A 22,566-nucleotide genomic window follows, 5' to 3' on the forward strand; every position below is an offset into this window, starting at 1 on the left:
GACCTGGGGTCCAAAAGTCTGAGGTCTCATTGAAAATCTGGGATTTGTTTTATTTTAAACATCAAATATATATTTTAAAATCATTGTTTTATCTTTATATTAGCTACATTTTTAATGTTTCAAGGCTACAAGCTTTTATAACACTCTGATGACCTTATTTAGGTTTTGTACAAGATACAGAAGTAGGATTAAACGAATATCCATTCAGGTGTGATTTAATGCCCGTGTTTTATGCTTCCCACAGCCCAAACCTGCCAGCCAGGCCAGTTTCCCTGCGAGAATGGACGCTGCATCCCGGAGAACTGGCGCTGTGATCGTGATGATGACTGCGGGGATCAGTCAGATGAGTCTTCATCATGTGGTGAGTCTTCCTCACGTGGAGAGCTTTGAAGATCTTCCCTCTGTATTTCCATATTTTATCTTTGCCATCATAATTTTGCTGGGCTTTTTCATCGTCAAGCCTCCTTATCCTTCAATTAAAAGCTTTTTATCAAACCACACTACAGTATTATATCTATGCTTTGAGCATGCCATTAATGGGTACTTGCATTGAAACATGATGATATATGATTCAAAAATCACACTAAGACTGGACACTGTTTTTAGTTTCTTAAGGGTTTTATCAAAATGAGAGTATGCCTTTTATGTATAGAGTTGAATTGAACATAACAGAGGTTTTACAAATGTTTTGCACAGATTTGTTCATAAATGGTGCCCATTGTAGTTTTTCAAAACAGAAGAGGGGTTGTTTAAGGTCAGGTGCTGTTTTGAGTTGAGTTTTATCTGATGGCCTGAGGCTTTTAACAACAATAGACATGCTATCAAGAGCCCAGACAAAACGATGTCATAGATCTGAAGTGTTTGTTGTAGCATCTTCATATAAACAAAGAAATAGGCCTGTTCTGTTTTCATATTTCCTCTGTTGTTGCCTCTTTGATATCTTTTGATGTTTTTCATGTGTGGAAGTCACTGACTACATTCCCACCGAACTGCTTTGATTTGAGCTGTTGTTTTAAATGGGAAGGTCATTCGGTGTTGTCATGATCACATCTGGACTGTGACCCTATTGGATGATTTTCTGCATTATTTAATGAAAATGGTCCAATGAGTGAGCAGAGTTAAACTTTCTCTGTTGAGTGGAAAACATTTGCAGTGTTGTCAAGTCCGAGTACTATTTTTTTTATTTAAAGTTTATATCACGGCAGGTGCAGTTGAGGTTAAAACAACTAGTTTGACTTTCCAGGGCCAAAATTATAATTTGCCGGTCAATAAATGCAAGTGAAAACGGGCCTTGACAAATAAATAAATCAAGAGCGTTTGTTTTATTTATTAAGCTTCAAAAACATACTACTGTAACTTTTTGCTAAAGAAAATATAATTCACCAACTTTTGCTTTCGTGGAAAATGTGTCATCAGAAGTTTATCCTAAAAACCTACAAAGTAAATCTATCTATCTATCTATCTATCTATCTATCTATCTATCTATCTATCTATCTATCTATCTATCTATCTATCTATCTATCTATCTATCTATCTATCTATCTATCTATCTATCTATCTATCTATCTGTCTATCTGTCTGTCTGTCTGTCTGTCTGTCTGTCTGTCTGTCTGTCTGTCTGTCTGTCTGTCTGTCTGTCTGTCTGTCAACCACCCAGATCACCATAGCAACCACCTATCTATCTCATAGCAACCACCCAGAACACCCTAGCAACGACGTAGCAACACCCTAGCAACCACCCAGACCACCATAGCATCTATCTATCTATCTATCTATCTATCTATCTATCTATCTATCTATCTATCTATCTATCTATCTATCTATCTATCTATCTATCTATCTATCTATCTATCTATCTATCTATCTATCTATCTATCTATCTATCTATCTATCTATCTATCTATCTATCTATCTATCTATCTATCTATCTATCTATCTATCTATCTATCTATCTATCTATCTATCTATCTATCATCTCATAGCAACCACCCAGAACACCCTAGCAACAGCATAGCAACCACCCAGAACATCCTAGCAACTGCATAGCAACCACCCAGAATATCCTTGCAACCACATATATTTCAAACTTCACACTTTTAAAACGTTTTAAAACTTTCTGGCTAGGCTAGCTTTTTCAAGCCATCTTAAAATTTGTTTTCTAATATCTAGATTTATTCGCTGTGCTCAAAACAGAAAAATGTGCAGAATGATTGGCATTTTGGGATCTTCTCAAGTCAAATAAATTGTCATTATATAGAGAAAAAACACAAACAATGAATCACTTTGCATGATATTATGCTCTTTTATTACCATGCCTGGAATATCTCTGCGCTCCGCGGCCCGCCGTAAACCCGTTGTGACGGCTCGAGTCGTCTCCGACAGCCATTCGGCTCTTGTAAATGAGAGATGAGAAACACCAGCAGATCTCCACCTCTCTTCCTCAGAGGGATGAAGTGTGCGTTTGAAGCTTTCTCCTCTGTTAGTCATCGCATCTTATTACCGTTTAAATTTCCTCGGGTACCGTTCCAGGGTCGCCTCAGTTCTCATGCACACACGCGGGCCGCGTACAGAGTAATTAAAGTTTATGCTTGGCTTCCTTAAATCAAAATCAAGCTGGCACTGGAAAGCCGACTGCTCGCCGTCTGAGAAATGTCGAGTGTCGCCTCGCTCGCCGTGGAGTCGCAGCACGTGCCGTTCTACGGCTGCTCATATCGCAAGCCCATGTCAGTTTGCTGCATATTTCCTGTCAGTAACCCAGGAACGTCTTTTCTAGTGCATGTATCTATCTATCTATCTATCTATCTATCTATCTATCTATCTATCTATCTATCTATCTATCTATCTATCTATCTATCTATCTATCTATCTATCTATCTATCTATCTATCTATCTATCTATCTATCTATCTATCTATCTATCTATCTATCTATCTATCTATCTATCTATCTATCTATCTATCTATCTATCTATCTATCTATCTATCTATCTATCTATCTATCTATCTATCTATCTATCTATCTATCTATCTATCTAATCTCATAGCAACCACCCAGAACAGCCTAGCAACAGCATAGTAACCACACAGAACATTCTAGCAACAACCCAGCATACCCTAGCAACCACATAGCAACACCCTAGCAACCACCTAGATCACCATAGCAACCACCTAGAATAACTTAGCAACTACATAACAACACCATATCTATCTATCTATCTATCTATCTATCTATCTATCTATCTATCTATCTATCTATCTATCTATCTATCTATCTATCTATCTATCTATCTATCTATCTATCTATCTATCTATCTATCTATCTATCTATCTATCTATCTATCTATCTATCTATCTATCTATCTATCTATCTATCTATCTATCTATCTATCTATCTATCTCATAGCAACTACCCAGAATATCCTAGCAACATCCTAGCAACCACCCAGATCACCATAGCAACCACCTAGAATAACTTAGCAACTACATAGCAACACCCTATCCTATCTATCTATCTATCTATCTATCTATCTATCTATCTATCTATCTATCTATCTATCTATCTATCTATCTATCTATCTATCTATCTATCTATCTATCTATCTATCTATCTATCTATCTATCTATCTATCTATCTATCTATCTATCTATCTATCTATCTATCTATCTGTCTGTCTGTCTGTCTGTCTGTCTGTCTGTCTGTCTGTCTGTCTGTCTGTCTGTCTGTCCGTCCGTCCGTCCGTCCGTCCGTCCGTCCGTCCGTCCGTCCGTCCATCCATCCATCCATCCATCCATCCATCCATCCATCCATCTCATAGCAACCACCCAGAATATCCTAGGAACACCCTAGCAACACCCTAGCAACCACCCAGATCACCATAGCAACCACCTAGAATAACTTAGTAACTACATAGCAACACCCTATCTATCTATCTATCTATCTATCTATCTATCTATCTATCTATCTATCTATCTATCTATCTATCTATCTATCTATCTATCTATCTATCTATCTATCTATCTATCTATCTATCTATCTATCTATCTATCTATCTATCTATCTATCTATCTATCTATCTATCTATCTATCTATCTATCTATCTATCTATCTATCTATCTATCTATCTATCTATCTATCTATCTCATAGCAACCACCCAGAATACCCTAGAAACCACATAGCAACACCCTAGCAACCACCAGATCACCATAGCAACCAAAAACAGTAACCCAGGAACGTCTTTTCTTATGCATGTTTCATTTTGTAAAGGCGGTTTCTTTTGAAACAGCTGAGAGATCTGACAGAGTTTGTTTCTGCTGAACTTTGCACCTCCTCTGTTTGTTCTTCTCCGCCATTCTTGCCGGGGAAAAGTTGTTAGTTGAAGGTTCTTATTGTTCTGTTCGCGTTTCCCTCTTGCGCTGGGTTCCCGTTGATTTGGGAAGTTGGAAAGGGGAGTGTCTCTTGCAGTTCATTGTTTTGATTCTGCTGTTTTATTGTGTTCTCTGTAGATTTCCCGACTTGTGAACCGCTGACCCAGTTCGGCTGTATTAATGGAAAATGCATCAGTGTGAAATGGCACTGTGATTCGGGTGAGCTCAAGCTAGTGAAGATCTGAATGGACAGCGGAGAGGCCTCATGCTATCCTTTTATTTCACTCAATTTATTTCCCCTCTCTCTTCCCTGTTCCCTCCTCTGTTCTTTCCTTTTCTTCTCCCTCCTTTCTTCTTTCCTTCATTGCATTCTTCCATCTATCCTTTCTTGTTCCTTTCTCTACCTTTCCATTCCTTCCTTTTCTTCTCTTTCCGTCCATCATCTGACCTTCTTTTTCCTTCCTTATTTCCTTCATCTATCCTTCCATCTAATCTTCCTTAATTCCTGCCTTCCTTGCATCCTTCATTTCATCCTTTTGCCTTTTGTTTCATCCATTTATCCTTGTCTTTTTTCCTTCCTTCCTTTCTTGATTGTTTCCTTTTTGTTCTATCCATCTATCCTTTCTTCCTTCCTTTCCTCCTTTCTTGATTTCTTCATTCCATCCACCTAACCTTTTGTCATCCGTTCATTTATTTATTCCTTCTTTCCTTCCTTGCCCATCTTCCTTCCTTCCCTATTTCCTTCCTTCCTTCCTTCCTCCCCTACACCTTTACATTCTGTCATTTTCTTCTCCTTCCATCCATCCACCGATCTATACATTCTTCCTTTTGTCCTTCTTTGCTTCCTTCCTTATTTCCTTCATCTATCCTTCCATCTAACCTTCCGTAATTCCTGTCTTCCTTGCATGCTTTATTTCATCCTTTTGTCATTCCATCCATCCATCCATCCATTCATTGTTTTGTTCTTCCCTTATTCATTCCATTCGTCCATTAATCCTCTTTTTTCCTTCCTTCCTTTCTTGATTGTTTCCTTTTTGTTCTATCCATCTATCCTTTCTTCCTTCCGTTCCTCCTTTCTTGATTTCTTTATTCCATCCACCTTTCCTTTTTTCATCCGTTCATTTATTTATTCCTTCTTTCCTTCCTTCCCCATCTTCCTTACTTCCATTATACCTTTATTTCTTCCCTATTCCCTTCCTTCCTTCCTTCCTCCCCTATACCTTTCCATTCCGTCCTTTCCTTCTCTTTCCATCCATCCATCCATCAATCTATACATCCTTCCTTTTGTCCTTCTTTGCTTCCTTCATTATTTCCTTCATCTATCCTTCCATCTAACCTTCCGTAATTCCTGTCTTCCTTGCATGCTTTATTTCATCCTTTTGTCATTCCATCCATCCATCCATCCATCCATCCATCCATTCATTGTTTTGTTCTTCCCTTATTCATTCCATTCGTCCATTTATCCTTCTTTTTTCCTTCCTTCCTTTCTTGATTGTTTCCTTTTTGTTCTATCCATCTATCCTTTCTTCCTTCCGTTCCTCCTTTCTTGATTTCTTTATTCCATGCACCTATCCTTTTGTTATCCGTTCATTTATTTATTCTTTCTTTCCTTCCGTACCCATCTTCCTTATTTCCATATTACCTTCATTCCTTCCCTATTTCCTTCCTTCCTTCCTCCCCTATACCTTTCCATTCGGTCATTTTCTTCTCTTTCCATCATTCCACCATCAATCTATACATCCTTCCTTTTGTCCTTCTTTGCTTCCTTCCTTATTTCCTTCATCTATCCTTCCATCTAATCTTCCTTAATTCCTGCCTCCTTGCATCCTTCATTTCATCCTTTTGTCATTCCATCCATCCATCCATCCATCCATTTGTCCATTTATCCCTCTGTTCTTATTTCTTTTTCCCTCCTTCCTTTCCTGATTTTGTTCTATCCATCTATCCTTTCTTCCTTCCTTTCCTCCTTTCTTGATTTCTTCATTCCATCCACCTAACCTTTTGTCATCCGTACATGTACCTTCCTTCCTTCCCTATACCTTTCCATTCCTTCATTTTCTTCTCTTTCCATCCATCTATCAATCTATACATCCTTCCTTCTGTCCTTCTTTGTTTCCTTCCTTATCTCCTTCATCTATCCTTCCATCTAACCTTCCTTAATTCCTGCCTTCCTTGCATGCTTTATTTTTCATCCTTTTGTCATTCCATCCATCCATTCATTCTTTTGTTCGTTCCTTATTCCTTCCATTCGTCCACTTATCCTTCTGTTCTTCTTTCTTTTTTCCTTCCTTCCTTTCTTGATTCATTTTTGTTCTATCCATCTATCCTTTCTTCATTCCATCCACCTATTCTTTTGTCGTCCGTTCATTTGTTTCTTATTTCCATATTGCCTTCCTTCCTGCCCTATTTCCTTCCTTCCTTCCTTCCTCACCCATCTTCCTTCCTTCCTTCCTTTCTTCCCTATCTTCCGTATTTCCTTTCTTTCTCTTCCCTTTCCCTCTCCTTATCTCTCTAGAGGATGACTGCGGGGATGGCAGTGATGAGGTGGGCTGTGTTCACGCCTGTTCGGTGGCTCAGTTTCAGTGCTCCAGTGGGAAGTGCATCCCTGAGCACTGGATGTGTGACGGGGACAATGACTGTGGTGACCTCAGCGACGAGAACGCCACCTGCTCCAGGACAGGTGTCCGCGATCACACTAAACACAAACACACAGAAACACACAGTTTTGTAACTAATTTGTAACTGAAATGAGTTTCATCAACGAGACTCTTTCCCTCCATCAGCGCTCTCTGCCATCAACGACTGCAGTGAGAAAGAGTTTCATTGCCGTGGCGATGGCACCTGCGTTCCCGAGATCTGGCGCTGTGACGGAGACAAAGACTGTGAGGACGGTAGCGATGAAATCGCCTGCGAAGGGGCCAAGAGAATGTGCGACCCCAAGGCAAAGTTCACCTGCAAGGTCTCAGGTAGAACGCAACATCCATTACATAATCACATTACATAATCAGGTTTCACCCTTTGGAAAATTCTAAATAACGTCATCTCTGGGTGAAGAGGGTCGTAAATATGATCATTAATCGGTTGATTGTGGCCAATGGTGGCATGATGAATCAGCACTCATTCAAATGATATTGCATTATCTTTATTCTGCTGAAAATGGGACTGTGATGTGGAAAGTCGCTTCCAAAAGGCCATTGATTATTGCTTCGCTTCACTCTAGACTGAATTAATAATGTTTAAGATGCATCATTTTGTTCTGATTGAGGCAGACCAAGAATATTGTATTACCCTTGAGAGTTGCGTTCAGGTCGAATTGTATTTCTGTTTGTTGGTAAATGTGTGTGTGAATTGATCCGTGAGGCTGAACTTTAAAAGTTAGAGGTTGGAAAGTGGAGCGTTTGCCACTTAAAATAAGCTGGAGGCTTTATGGGAGGAACTTTTGAGGGAAAAAAACGAAGACCTACTTTCATTTATGACAATATAATCTAGGGCTGTCAACCAGTTAAAGGTGTAATTACATTTATAACATAATTTAGTTAATCAAATTAATTGCAGTTAGTCAAGCATGTATGAATCTTTGCTAACAAATGCAGATCATTAAAATACATTATTGTAGCCACTAAAATCTGCTGAAAAACATTTCAATACAGCCTAAACTGAGCTGGTCTGTCAAGCCGATCTTGTTTTACAGAGGCGTTGGCAGTGGTGGAAATGGCCGAAATTCACTTTTGACTTGCAAAAACCTACTAAATAAATAGTCCTCAGGTTAACCCTTAATCGTCACTTGTGGTCCAGCTGACCCCACTGGACTTTTCCTCCATTTTTAAAACAGGGTTCCTACACAATTTTCATTTCAAAATTCCATACTTTTCCAGACTCAAATTTCCAGACTTCCCTACAGATTTTACCGACCATATTTAACTTGTTCTGATAAATTGTTTTAAAATTCAAATGCTAACAAGTATGTTACATTCTAAAGATTTAGTATTGGCTTTTAGTATTCTGAGAGAAACCGAACGGTATTTATGCAATTATTTTCACCTCATATCAGACGTATCTATGTATATATCTCTATGACCCGGCTGTAATTTTGACCTCACTCACAGGAAGTGATGTCAGTCTGCAGAGCTGATGCGTTCGTCTGATATGAGGTGATATATTTGCATAAATACCGTTGGGTTTCTCTCAGAAACCGATGGTTTCGTGTCTTAAGACATCAATGTGTCGTCACAAGCCGCGGGGTTTAATTTGAAGTTGTCTGTCCATGTTTTTTTTACTCTAATAGAATTAGACCCCATTGACAAGCATTATATGAATGACACACAGCAACGGTTGAGTTAAAAATCTTCATTTGTGTTCTACTGAAGAAACGAAGACGCCTACATCTTGGATGCCTTAGGGGTAAGCAGAAAAACATCACATTTTCGTTTTTGGGTGAACTATCCCTTTAAGGCAGTTCTGAAGGCGAAAGGGGGTCAAATACAGTATTAGTATGGTGTTCCTAATAATCCTTTAGGTGAGTGTATATTATATATTTATTATATACATTTAGAAATTCTTAATTTTATATTTAGAAAACGAAATAGGGACAATAGTCTGGAAACATAAATATTTTTCCATACTCTGATTTATTTTTTCCATACTTTTCCAGACCTGGAAATTACTCAAATCAAATTCCATACTTTTCCATACTTTTCCAAACCCCGTAGGAACCCTGTTAAAAAGTGTTCCCTTCACCTCAGGGCCATGAGACTCTGTGACTTTTCCTAAATAATCTATCTAAACATGCACAAAAAATCTGGGCTTGATTAGGTTGTTCTAAAGGTGTGTACATTTTTTTTTACCGTTTAAGTCCCTCGGGGTCAGATTGACCCCACATTGAAAAAGAATGGGAAAGTGTAAAAAATACATTTTGTTCACTTTTTTTGTCAATTTTTTTTTTACTAAATCCAGTATAAATCTGAAAATGTCTACATTTATATCAAGGTCTGGTTCTAGAGCATAAACACAAAGTAGAACGAACTTTCTATCTCATACACACACACGTACACACACACACAAACACACACACATGTGTGTGACTGCAACAGAGTATTTTTATTGAAATTGGCAAATAAAATCAACAAAACTGGCATAAATCTGAAAGATTTTCATACATAAATGAAGGACAAATACTAGAGCACAAATGCAACATGGAACAATCATGAGAAAGAGAGGGAAAAGGGCAAATAAAAGAAAGATGAAAGGCAGCTTAACTTTTGCATAACTTCCCTATGGACCTCTAGTGGATAATGTGGTCATTGCTCACTCTCTTTCTCTTTAACTGTAATTCCTAAAGTTTTTCCACAAACCTACAGATGGCAGTATTCTATCCCTAACACATAGAGCAATGTCCAAAAACTATTTATATTTATTTAAGATCATCATTCAAGTGATTTTTTCATAAAAAAAAATTTTTTTAATGAGCCAATTTATGACATAGTTAAGTATTTGTGCAGTAAATAGGTACAAAAACTACCAAATACCCACAAAAACACAGCATAAATGTATAGTTGAGAAGTAAATAAAAAAAATTATATATAGTTTTCCATGTAAAAAAATTATATTTGCTTATGCAATCGCTCTGTAAAAGTTTGGGGTCTATCTGACCCCAAGGGACTCAAACGTTAACCCTACTTGAGGGACGATTAAGGGTTAAATAAATCTGTTGAATGTTTTGGATGGTTATTGTACATCTCAGTTTAGTGCTGTGAAAATGACCAATTAAACATGTAAAGGTGAATCTAGTTGTAAGGCAGTTTATATATATAAACATATTTAAACATTAATGACAGACATTCAACATTACAGCATAAATAAAAGCTATATCAATTCCATGTGAACTTAAAACAATCATCACACAAACCCATTATAATAAATGTCTGGGGGTCATTTGGAACATTTCAAAGTTGTCACAATTAAGCTACAATTAGCCTAGAACTTCTTTTATCGTTCTTATTTTTCTTTATTCGCTTAAATCCCTTTTAATCTTTATTTTATTTTTCAGGTGTCATTACATTCTTGGCCTGTGTTTTCATTGCATTTCCAATTTTGTCCTGCATGGGTCGTCATTTGTGTGTTTTTTGTGTATATCTCGCATGTATTTCTGGATCTGATATATAACGAAATTCGAGCTCTTTTCGGGCAAGACGGCCGGATCATTTATAGATGAACATTTATGTATTATTATTATATTTATAGACAGGATCATTTCAGGTACGTTAACACAGCTTTATCCATTTCAAAGTTTCTGTTATGGCATCTGTTAAAGTAACTGGTTTTTGGTCAAAATCACAGTTCATCAATCCAGATAATGTACCTCATGCGTGCACCGATGGAGAAGCATTTCCATTGGATGCAGTCTGCCGGTATTGGCCAATCACAAAAGTCGAGATTGCGCAGCCATTACTACAGAATATCCCGCTATGTTTTTATTATTATTAGGGATGCACAATACTATCGGCACGACATCGGAATCGGCCGATAAACACTTAAAATATAAAAATCGGCATTGGCCGATATGAAAAAATTATGCCGATATGCCTTGCCTATATGATAACGTGTTGATATGCGCCTGCAATAACTCAGGTGTGCAAGGACTTCTATAGCGATAAGATCACGTCAGCCGTGTGGTCATTCTTCAAGTGAAAACAAGCAAATGCATTGCATGTATGGTGATTTATATTGTCAGTTTTTAAATGCTGCCTTGAATTTGTGAATCAACGCAGGATTGCCAGGTTTTCACAACAAAACTAGCCAACAACAAGCACAATCGCGTCTATAGCGCACGCAGCAGCCTCTACAGCAGCTGAAGCTCCTCCAGGTCCTAGTGCCCGACCGGGAGAATGTTATATATAGCCTATTTAGTGGAGGCCGCTGTTGTTACAGTAATAAAATGAAAAGTAGAATACACAAATAAATAGAAGTTACTTCTTTTTCTGAATAAATAAAGCAGTAATGATGTCAAAGCACAAGCATGACACTTGTAAATTAAATACTTTTACATACAGTTTACTAATCTGTAATAAAATTTTATGAAATGGATGATGAAAAATAATCCAAGGAGCTCTAAAATAACTGTGAATGTTTTTATCTGAAGCTAAAAACAGCATCAACTGATCCCATGCCACCCCCACTTCATGTGAACAAACATTAAATCCAAAAATAAAATATTTAGGTTACAATTGCATCTGTCTGGGTTGAAAAATTACTGACTTTATTATTGTTATTTTCAGCGCTTTTAATATACTGTTATTTTAAAAAAGAACTTTATTAACATTAATTTATTTTTAACAAGTATCCTTTTAGTAAGGAGACATCAGAAATCTGAAACCAGAATGAAAAAAACTTTTTTTTGCTCAAAATGGTGGTTTCCAAACAAATGGAAAAAATAAACATATATCGGTATCGATATCGGCCAGAATGAGTTGAAAAATACCGGCATATCGGATATCGGCAAAAATCCAATATCGTGCATCCCTAATTATTATATATTGTTACGTTTATGTGGCTAAAATATTGTCGAATATTGAGTGGATAAACTATTAGAAATCCTTTTAATTTAAAAAACAAAAAAATGTTACCTTTTTTTTTTCAACTGGAACTCCGTCCCCCCTCGAAATTCACTCCCCGGACACCGTCCCCCCGCGTTGGGTGACCAGCTAGCCAGCCGCCTAAACACCAGCATGACTTGTCTAGACTAGCTAGTGCAGGAAGTGTTTGTTTTATGTCCATGTCATTAATAATAAGCCTATCACTGGCCTACAGAAAACGTTCTTCATGAACGGTTCCTTATTCATTGTTTTGCCTGCACTCTGCATCAACTTGTTAGCATGTTTACATTAGCAACTTAAAGCACATAACGGTTTCACATGTGAGGTCACTGTGTGTAATTTATGCTGTGGAACAAAACAATGGAAGTCACGAACCTCATTTTACTCGTAAATCTAAAGCCGGTGTTTTAAAAACCCATCAGAAATTCCTGAGGGAAGCTATTAGCGCAAATGCTAATTCGTCCTCAGGTTGTAGGGGGACAAACCGAACAGCTAGAAACTGTAGAACGACTGTCAAACATGTTTTAGCGGCTCGGACCTCTAATAAACACGGAGGGAATTTTAATGTTAGACTTTTAATTGCTTCTAGTCTGTTTAGGAGAGAAATTCAGGTGAAACGGAGACTTAGCCAAACCAAAGTTTCTGTGAAAGCTAAAGGAAAGTGAGTTAAAATCTGATTAAGCGAAGCCTCGGTGAAGGTCTAATGAACACACTATTTGGTCTTGGAGGATACAGAAAAGTAATTTATGTACTCATCGCCCTGTTTCACCTTCTTAAAGAACTTGTCTGGAAAGATAATGAGGGAATCGCTAATGACTTGTCTCGTATGCTCAAAAAAATACATCGAAACACCTTAGGTTACTCAGTACACCATTAAGAATAACTGATAAGGATTGTGTATGAAAATTCATGTCTCACATTAAATTGGGAGAAAAAAATGGCCTATATAAAATAGTAGCTACAAAACTGTCATTCTACCATAATAAACAAGGACTTGTGTACCATTTAATTCAATTCAACTTTAAAACTGTCACTTTCACTAAAGGTGACTCTTTGACATATTTTTTTAGTTTTCTTTGTCAACATAAAATATATAATTAAATAAAAAACAATGATTATGTACCTCGTTAACGCTAATGATATGGCAAACGGCAAGGTCCAAAAGGCACTCAGAAACTGTGTGTATCCCTGTGGGAAATGATATGCTTGATATGCTAAAGAAACAGTGTTTTGGTTGGAGACAAAGTCTGCAGAAAGCAGATAGCTTTGTAGAGCAACCGCGCAGAGAGCTAATGACGTTATAAAAGATTCTGCTTTGTAACGCATGCGTTTTCTCTGCACCGTAGGGAAATGCGTTAGTAAGGACTGGGTGTGCGATGGAGACATCGACTGCGAGGACCAATCGGACGAGGAGGGCTGTGAAGTGTCCGTCTGTAAGCCACCGAAGTTTCCCTGCGGCAATGACACGTCAGTGTGCCTCCCGCCAGAGCGAATCTGTAACGGTTGGAGAGACTGCGCAGACCACTCCGATGAGGGACCCTACTGTGGTGAGTCATGGGAATATGGGTTGTTTTTACACTGACCGGCCTCTGACACTGATGATGGTAATATAATGATTAAATGTGATTTAGACTCGTTCCTGAATCAACATTGGAACAACTTTGCTATCAATCAATCAGATTTTGAGGATAGGTTTAGGGTTAGACGTGACTGGGCCTTGAACAGCATGTGATTTTCTTTTGTAAATTTCTTTGGTTTGGTTTTGACAGTTCCATTTTGTTTGTGGTTTGTGTTTATGTATGTTTATGGTTTTGTATTTATTGTTTTTTCTGTCCAAATGTCTTGCTGAAAACCAATTGTCCCTTGGGGAAAAGTTGAAAAGTTGAAGTTGATTTTTTTTTTTTCATTTAAAGGGATAGTTCACCAAAAAATGAAAATGAATCGATTGACAGCCCTAATTTTAAAGGGGTCATAGAATGGTACATGCACTTTTACAAGTTGATTATACGGAAATGTGTGTTGGCAGTGCCTGTACACAACCATCCTATAATGATAAAAATACATCCAGTGTTTTTTTTTAATCTCCTTATATATTTTCCCCTGTCTCAAATCGAGCCGTCTGACCGTGTGACGTTACACGGTGTACGCCCCTCCTAAGATTGTTGATTGACAGCAGCGTTTCAACACAGACCCGCCCTGAGCGAGCTGTCATCAGTCCGCCATTGTTGATACGCTGGAGCAGAATGGCGTCTAAGCGATTGTGGTGTTGTGTTGTTGGGTGTAATAACGAACACAGCAGTCATTTTGATGTTCCTAAATCCGAACCGCTGAAGACCCAGTGGCTGCTGAGTTTTGTTTTAGAAGGGAATATTCCCCCCGATCAACGTCAATGTTTGCGCGAATCATTTCTCATCAGACTGCTTTATAAACGAGCGTCAGTATAAAGCAGGTTTTGCTAATAAGCTGGAACAAAGATAGATCAAAGTGACATGACGTTAACCAACCATTCAGAAACGTCCTGTTCGAACTTCGATGGGTTCGTCATCTGTTCCTGGTCCGACTCCGGTTCAAAATGATAAGGTTGCTCAGATGTTTCCTCAGAGACTCCCGTTGCCATTATTTCTCGAAAATATACCCTCAAATGTTGTCAAGGCAACACTCCACGTGTGTTGTGGTGTTGTGTCGGGTCGAACCGAACGCCCCACAGAGCAGAGGGGGCGGGGTGAGCAAAGCTCATTATCATTTAAAGTCACATACACTGAAATGACTTGCTGAAAACTGAGCTGGTTTTGACCAGGTAAAATGAGTGTTTTCTTACAATACTAATGAGAATTTTTAATTAAAGTATATTACAAACTTTTCATTTAGACACTAAAGAATCATATTAACTTGTACAAAAATGTCATTCTATGACCCCTTTAATACTGTAATACATTTTCTTATTATGTTGCATACTTTTGAGATGCTTAGATTTTTTTTTTACTGGAAAACGGGGAAAATACTCAAACGTTTATTTATTTTTCTCCATGTAAGGGGTGCCATTTCCATTCAATTTCATTCTATTTCTTTCAAAAACAAATGTACACTTTAAAAATCACCTCAGTGAGTCTTTTACTTGTGTCAGAATGTGACATATTTAGATAGACTTCAGAATCATTTATTTAAACCCTGCTTCCGTCATTGTTTGATGTGAAACCAAGGGATTTGTTCCCTTTTTTCTGATGACAAATGTACCATATTTGTGTGTGAACGTGAGCACGGATGCTGTGTGTGGCTCATGGGTGATTGGAGGGTTTTAGCGAGTGTGTATTAAGGTTCATTTAGGAACGCTTCAGAGAGAGAGATCTCTTCCCTCAGGTGAATTGAGGTAGTGCTGGAATATCAGCTTAGAGCCAATTACATCTATCGGCTCCACACACATGCACACACACTCACACACACACACGCATTCCCCTTCAGACTGATTAATGCTGGAGTGCACACTGCAAACTGGCCTCTGAGGATGTGTGTGAGAAGAGAATCAGACACCGTATGTTCATTTTTTTGCCCTTAGTGATGACTGAGGAATCTAAAATACATATATTATCCACCATCTAGCATATGAATCGCCTTATTTTTGTGCAGAGTATGAATCAAGTATGAGGAATGACGCGAGCGCAACAAATTCGATATATATCTCATACTCCCCACTCACATGACATTTAGCAGAAATATCATCCAGCGAGCCAAGAGAGATTTGACTGAATTGATTTCCTCCTTTCAACCAAAATAATTAGGTTTTGTTCAGAAAATTCGACTTTTAGGCATATCCGACTCAAAACGGTTTAATTGTTTGCAGCAAAAAACCACGTAGAATCTGATTTGAACAAACCTCATCTAAACCGAATCAATATGTGGTTTAAAATCAGATTAAAGTGCAACGTTTCAGTTTGAACAGTCAGATCAGATTTCAGTTTTAGCGAAAGTTGTTTTCATTGATCGCAACTACAGTGATGTATGGCTGGAGCTATGATGTTCTACACTTACAAAAAGCGTCCTCAGCTGAATTCACTCTTTTATGCTCACATGTGCCGTTCTCTTTGTAACACATAGTGAATGGGCAAACGAGTGAGCAGTTTTTAACACAGCATGTGCCAAGTTTTCTCTTTGTACAATGACAGCTTCTTTTATATGTCTCTTGGTGGAAGTCATCACTATGGCAACCAATGTAGATATGCCAGATTTTGAGTACACTATCTGAACAAAGGGGCGGAGGTTTTTAAAATGATAATATATATATATACAGTGAGGAAAATAAGTATTTGAACACCCTGCTATTTTGCAAGTTCTCCCACTTAGAAATCATGGAGGGGTCTGAAATTGTCATCGTAGGTGCATGTCCACTGTGAGAGACATAATCTAAAAAAAAAATCCAGAAATCACAATGTATGATTTTTTAACTATTTATTTGTATGATACAGCTGCAAATAAGTATTTGAACACCTGTCTATCAGCTAGAATTCTGACCCTCAAAGACCTGTTAGTCTGCCTTTAAAATGTCCACCTCCACTCCATTTAATATCCTAAATTAGATGCACCTGTTTGAGGTCATTAGCTGCATAAAGACACCTGTCCACCCCATACAATCAGTAAGAATCCAACTACTAACATGGCCAAGACCAAAGAGCTGTCCAAAGACACTAGAGACACAATTGTACACCTCCACAAGGCTGGAAAGGGCTACGGGGAAATTGCCAATCATCAACTTTGAGGACAAAATGTTCACTTGCTGCCTAATATATCCCACCCACTAACAGGTGCCGTGATTAAGAGATAATCAGTGTTATTCACTTCACCTCATAATGTTCTGCCTGATCGGTGTATGTATGTATGTAACAGTTTGCTATTAAGCTAGGAATAATAAACTTTATTCAAAATAGATTTTCTTAAAGTAAGTCTTACTATCTCATGCAGTTTTGATTTGCTTCTTAAATCTCTAAATAGAACTGAATTAAAAAGCAATTGCTTACCACTTGGTTTCTTAAATTAAGTTCTTTTTTAACCCATTTGTACATCATTTTCTTTTTCTGTTAATGTTCTATTAAAATGAGAGAGAGAAAAAAAAGGTTGCCATTGAAATCAGAATAATAAAAGTATTTATTCTCTAAAATTTTATTATTTTTTTAAATATACACTTTTTAGCATTATTTTAATTACATATTTCTATCCCACTTGCCTTTTAAATAAAACAATAGTGTCATTTGTGTTGCCGCTAAATTAAAAAGCCTTAAACCGTAGCCTGAATCCCAGCAAGCCTAGAAAATTAGCATTTAGTATTGCATTTCAGTCTAACGCTAGCCTGGATGCCAGCCGAACTTAGCCCCGCCCACAACATTTTTACTCGGGCAGTTCGGTCTGGACTTGCTTAATAAAGAAGTAATTATGCCCGAACAGAAACTGTTCGGACCAATGAAATTGTCAGGGCGGGCTTTAGACGATGATGGACAGATGATCAACAGTAACGTAATCATCCACGTCATCAAAGAGCGCTTGGGTTGAATTTGTTCTAATCCTAACGGAGAACTTGTTCATATATGCGTTCACCTTTACTATTTCTCTCAGAAATGATGATGGTGTTGGTAAGTAAACTCTGTTTATCCTTAAATTCTTTTTTTACAACACCGGCAAAGTTCGTTTACACATCTTTTTCGTTAGTCCAGCGTGCATGCAGACAGGGTTGCCAAGTTTTTACAACAAAACCCGCCCAATTGCTAACGTTCCTCAAAACTAGCCAAAACAAGCCCAATAGCTTTCCAAGGGGGGGGTTCTCCGGGAAAAAAAAGGCATTTGGGGGGTAAAATATGTGTTATTTTGGCAGGGCTGGCAGCTAAAATTCACATTCCTGGGTCTGTATATCACATAATTGGGGTCGCTTCAACCCGTGGACTTGGCAACACAGTGCAGTTGAGTTCTGTTGACATTTGACAACTAACTTTATGCATCGCTCGGTCGCTCCGCTGCTCTGATTGGTTGTAGGTCTATCCAATTGAGGTCTTTCCTGGTTCGGTTGAAACACGCCCCATAATCACAGCCCAACGGAGCAGAATCAGACTCATATTCTGACTAGAATTGAGTATGACGACGTCAGGCTAGTCTAACGCCTCTATTCATTTTAAAAAGGGCCAATCAAACCCCCATTAATTTTAAGCACACTCTCAATGTCCTGCTAAAATATCTCACACATCCCAATGAAAGCAGGGCTGAACACGAATTCTGCTAGCCGCTGGCAGAGATAAATGCACTCTCCCTGGTCAAGCCGTAAGATAAATACGAAATTGTCAAAACCCAATGGTCTAGAAACATTCCCAAAATTTTCCTGAGTTAAATAAATATTGTTTAAAACAGACCTAGCATGCACATAATAGGTCTAATCTTGATGAATGAGCCTCCAGATCACGTTCCCAGCTTTGTGGAGGGAATCTTGGCGAGAAATAGGTCACCAGTTTCTTTTTTTCTTTGTTAGTATGCAACGCAGATGCTCCAACCAGATTGTTAGTGCTTAGCTGGTCCTTTACTATTACTAAAATAATAAATAAATACAAATATATATAAAGGCAGGAGAAGCTTCACCTGCCAGCTCCAGCTGATCCAACTCAACATTAACATGAGACTCTTCAGGGATGAAAACCAGCTAGTTTTCTACAATGTACATCTCTGAGTTGAACCCAACAGCTCTTTCCTGATCTCACTGGGCATTTTTTAAAGGTTTTACCCTGCGGCTGCTTTTCTCAAGGATACAGAAGATGTGTGAACGAACCTACTGGCCAGTGCCCTGAAGCCTTCTTTGCTTTGGGACCTCCAAACATCTTCTGTCTTCTAGACGCTATGAATTGTGAATTACAGTTCGTTCAAATGCAACCTGATTGAGATACAGTTGGGCACTTTTGGCCTAAACATGCCTAAAGTATCTAAGGGCCCTATCGTACACCTGGCGCAATGCGACGCAAGTGTTTTTTGCTAGTTTCAGCCCGACACAGTTATCATTTTCACCATTGTTTAAATAGCTAATGCACTCGCTCCCATCTGTCCGCTCATGGGCATGCTGGTCTGAAAACCAGGTGTGTTCAGGCGTGTTTTGAGGCAACTGAAAACGACTGCGCCATCAAAACCAAGTCTAAAGTCAAAAGCGCTAAAAGTGTTATTTAAAGAGCACGTTAGTAAAATGTGCCTTTAGGCGGGTGTACAATGAGCGTACAGTCTGCTTATTACAGGGGTTTTCAAACTGGGGTCCTCCAGAAGGTTCTAAGGGGTCCCCAGAAAACTTCAGAGAATAAAAAGACAAAGCAAAATTGGATAAAGTCTACCGAATATTCTAACTGTTTAATTTCTAAATGTTTCTCTCCTTTCTTGCAGTATACATTACAGAATTGTACACTCACCTTAAGGATTATTACGAACACCTGTTCAATTTCTCATTAATGCAATTATCTAATCAACCAATCACATGGCAGATGCTTCAATGTATTTAGGGGTGTGGTCCTGGTCAAGACAATCTCCTGAACTCCAAACTGAATGTCAGAATGGGAAAGAAAGGTCGGTCGGCCGGTCTGAGTATTTCACAATCTGCTCAGTTACTGGGATTTTCACGCACAACCATTTCTAGGGTTTACAAAGAATGGTGTGAAAAGGGAAAAACATCCAGTATGCGGCAGTCCTGTGGGCGAAAATGCCTTGTTGATGCTAGAGGTCAGAGGAGAATGGGCCGACTGATTCAAGCTGATAGAAGAGCAACTTTGACTGAAATAACCACTCGTTACAACCGAGTATGCAGCAAAGCATTTGTGAAGCCACAACACGCACAACCTTGAGGCGGATGGACTACAACAGCAGAAGACCCCACCTGGTACCACTCATCTCCACTACAAATAGGAAAAAGAGGCTACAATTTGCACAAGCTCACCAAAATTGGACAGTTGAAGACTGGAAAAATGTTGCCTGGTCTGATGAGTCTCGATTTCTGTTGAGACATTCAGATGGAAGAGTCAGAATTTGGCGTAAACAGAATGAGAACATGGATCCATCATGCCTTGTTCCCACTGTGCAGGCTGGTGGTGGTGGTGTAATGGTGTGGGGGATGTTTTCTTGGCACACTTTAGGCCCCTTAGTGCCAATTGGGCATCGTTTAAATGCCACGGCCTACCTGAGCATTGTTTCTGACCATGTCCATCCCTTTATGACCACCATGTACCCATCCTCTGATGGCTACTTCCAGCAGGATAATGCACCATGTCACAAAGCTTGAATAATTTCAAATTGGTTCCTTGAACATGACAATGAGTTCACTGTACTAAAATGGCCCCCACCGTCACCAGATCTCAACACAATAGAGCATCTTTGGGATGTGGTGGAACGGGAGCTTCGTGTCCTGGATGTGCATCCCACAAATCTCCATCAACTGCAAGATGCTATCCAATCAATATGGGCCAACATTTCTAAAGAATGCTTTCAGCACCTTGTTGAATCAATGCCACGTAGAATTAAGGCAGTTCTGAAGGCGAAAGGGGGTCAAACACAGTATTAGTATGGTGTTCCTAATAATCCTTTAGGTGAGTGTGTAATGTCACCCTTACTATTTATCTAACAGTTTAAATGTTTTTTTGTACATAAAAATAGATGGATTTTAGGAAGGGGGTCCCTCATAAAGGTTCATCATATTTGGGGGTCCTTGGCATCATAAAGTTTGATGGCTTATTACGCACACACAGGGATGCGCAGCAGCACACAAACATTTTTTAATATAAAAAATAAAAGGATTCCTCTCTGGAGAAGCGTTCAGTCTTTCCGCGAATCTGCCATGGTGCGAGCGCAACTGGCTTTTAAAGGGAATGGGAGATGAGACTCTGATTGGTTTATTGCACGCTAGGTCTAACTGGAAAATAAGACTCTTTTAATTAAGAATATTTTGCAGTTTATATTTTCTGTCCATCCATCCATCCATCCATCCCCAATATTGTCTCCCAACAATCAACATGATAAAACCAAGATGATGAAATCAGTCTTTTCCACTTTTTTAATTTTTTTGAGCATCAGCATTCAAACTGAAAATTTAACCGACTCTCTGTCTAGAAAGATCCATTATCGCACTCTTGTAACTTTTTTAATTTTCTCTACTGTATTAGTTTCTTCTCTCAGTCCCCACAAATCCTCCGTATCGCGAGTGTTCGATTGCACCATAGCCTGATTGAATGTACTTCCATTTGCCATTTTACACCTTTTTGAGCTCCTTTCTCTCATCAATGATCCATTTTTGCTCCCCTCATCTCTCCTGCCTGTGCTTTGTTGTTTTTCATTTGAGCGTCTAGCACATTTTTATTCACTCCGCAACTCCACCAATATGTCTGCCTTGAGGTTTATGGATGCATTATCCTCTGTCAGTACTAGACGCTTCATTTAAACCTTGAAACCACTTGCTGTTCAAGGTGGTTTTACCTTGAATCCCTCTGTGGCCTTTTTTTTTTGCAACTGTATTTCATATAGTTGTTGCATTTTTAATTGGGATAAGTCTTTTATTGTAGACAAAATTTATTAAGTTAGTAAATTACTGATTAAGATCAGCTTTGAAATAGTCACAGACCTTCTAAAGCAAAGAGATTAAAAGCTTTTTTTTTTTTTATTGTGATAACCTTTCTATCCCTCAGTAATTTACTAAATGATTTTTAATGTCCGTTTGAAAAAAAAAATCCTTCTAAATGCCATTTGCAAATATACACTTTATCATGACTGTTAGAAAAAGCATTATTGAGGTTGTCACCCAAGAAGCTAACATATGAGCTAACTTGAGCTAATACTTAAAGGTGCACTATGTAACTTTTCCGTCCACTAGAGGTCGCCTATTCAAAACAAAGGCGTAGTTTGATGACGCCACGTTTGAGCGCAGAATCTTGGGACATGTGGTCTTCACCTCACAGCCGGTGGAAAAGAATCGGGATAGGACTCGGGCAGAAATCATGTTCATGTATGTGATTGTTAACGTTACTGTAGTATGAAGTAGAGCAGGACCGCTGGAACGATTGTCACACATCTCGCGGGCAGCGGGACTTTTATTATGCAACAGTTGCCAGCGCCATTTCGCTTTTCCGGTCATGAGTATGAGGTAACACGGCTCTGTTTATCATATTAGACACATCTGAGTGTGTTGAAAATGATGTTATGACGTTACTCTGTGTGTTCTCTCAGCGGCTGCTATGACACTTGTTCACACTGCAGTGAGAGTAAAGTGTTTCTGCAAAATAAAACCGGAAACCGAGGGGAACACAGATATGACGCCATTGATAGGCGACTCCCTCACACGTCCTGGTTCCTTGGTTAAAATAGCAATTTTATCACAATTTACAAATAGTTGGAAACATTTGGGATATTGTAAGTACTCAACTGAACAACATATATAACACTGGTCTAGTGGTTTTTGGACATTTTACTGCAAAAATGTTACATAGTGCAGTTAACAACGTTTTTCCATTTAGCGTCTTACCATGGGGCCACTTCGATGACATAGCGCCAAATTACATTGTCCAAACCTACAGTCTTGGGCAATAAAGTAATATTAAGGGTGGAAAAATGCTTGAAGTTCG

General features: G+C 38.6%; 1 protein-coding gene across 1 annotated transcript in view; it reads left to right on the plus strand.

Annotated features, from left to right (window-relative positions):
* lrp1ba (low density lipoprotein receptor-related protein 1Ba) overlaps nucleotides 1-22,566 on the plus strand; it is a gene marked incomplete at its 5' end in the record, with an annotated part of 414,271 nt that overhangs the window by 167,488 nt on the left and 224,217 nt on the right. Inside the window, 5 exons of the mRNA XM_079807766.1 lie at nucleotides 245-361; nucleotides 4,503-4,583; nucleotides 6,880-7,044; nucleotides 7,148-7,330; nucleotides 13,303-13,503. Of these exons, the coding sequence (XP_079663892.1) occupies nucleotides 245-361; nucleotides 4,503-4,583; nucleotides 6,880-7,044; nucleotides 7,148-7,330; nucleotides 13,303-13,503 (747 nt within the window). The remainder of the gene's footprint in view (nucleotides 1-244; nucleotides 362-4,502; nucleotides 4,584-6,879; nucleotides 7,045-7,147; nucleotides 7,331-13,302; nucleotides 13,504-22,566) is intronic.

This window comes from Gobio gobio (genome assembly GCF_949357685.1).
Source record: "Gobio gobio genome assembly, chromosome: 24".
Taxonomy (NCBI): domain Eukaryota; kingdom Metazoa; phylum Chordata; class Actinopteri; order Cypriniformes; family Gobionidae; genus Gobio; species Gobio gobio.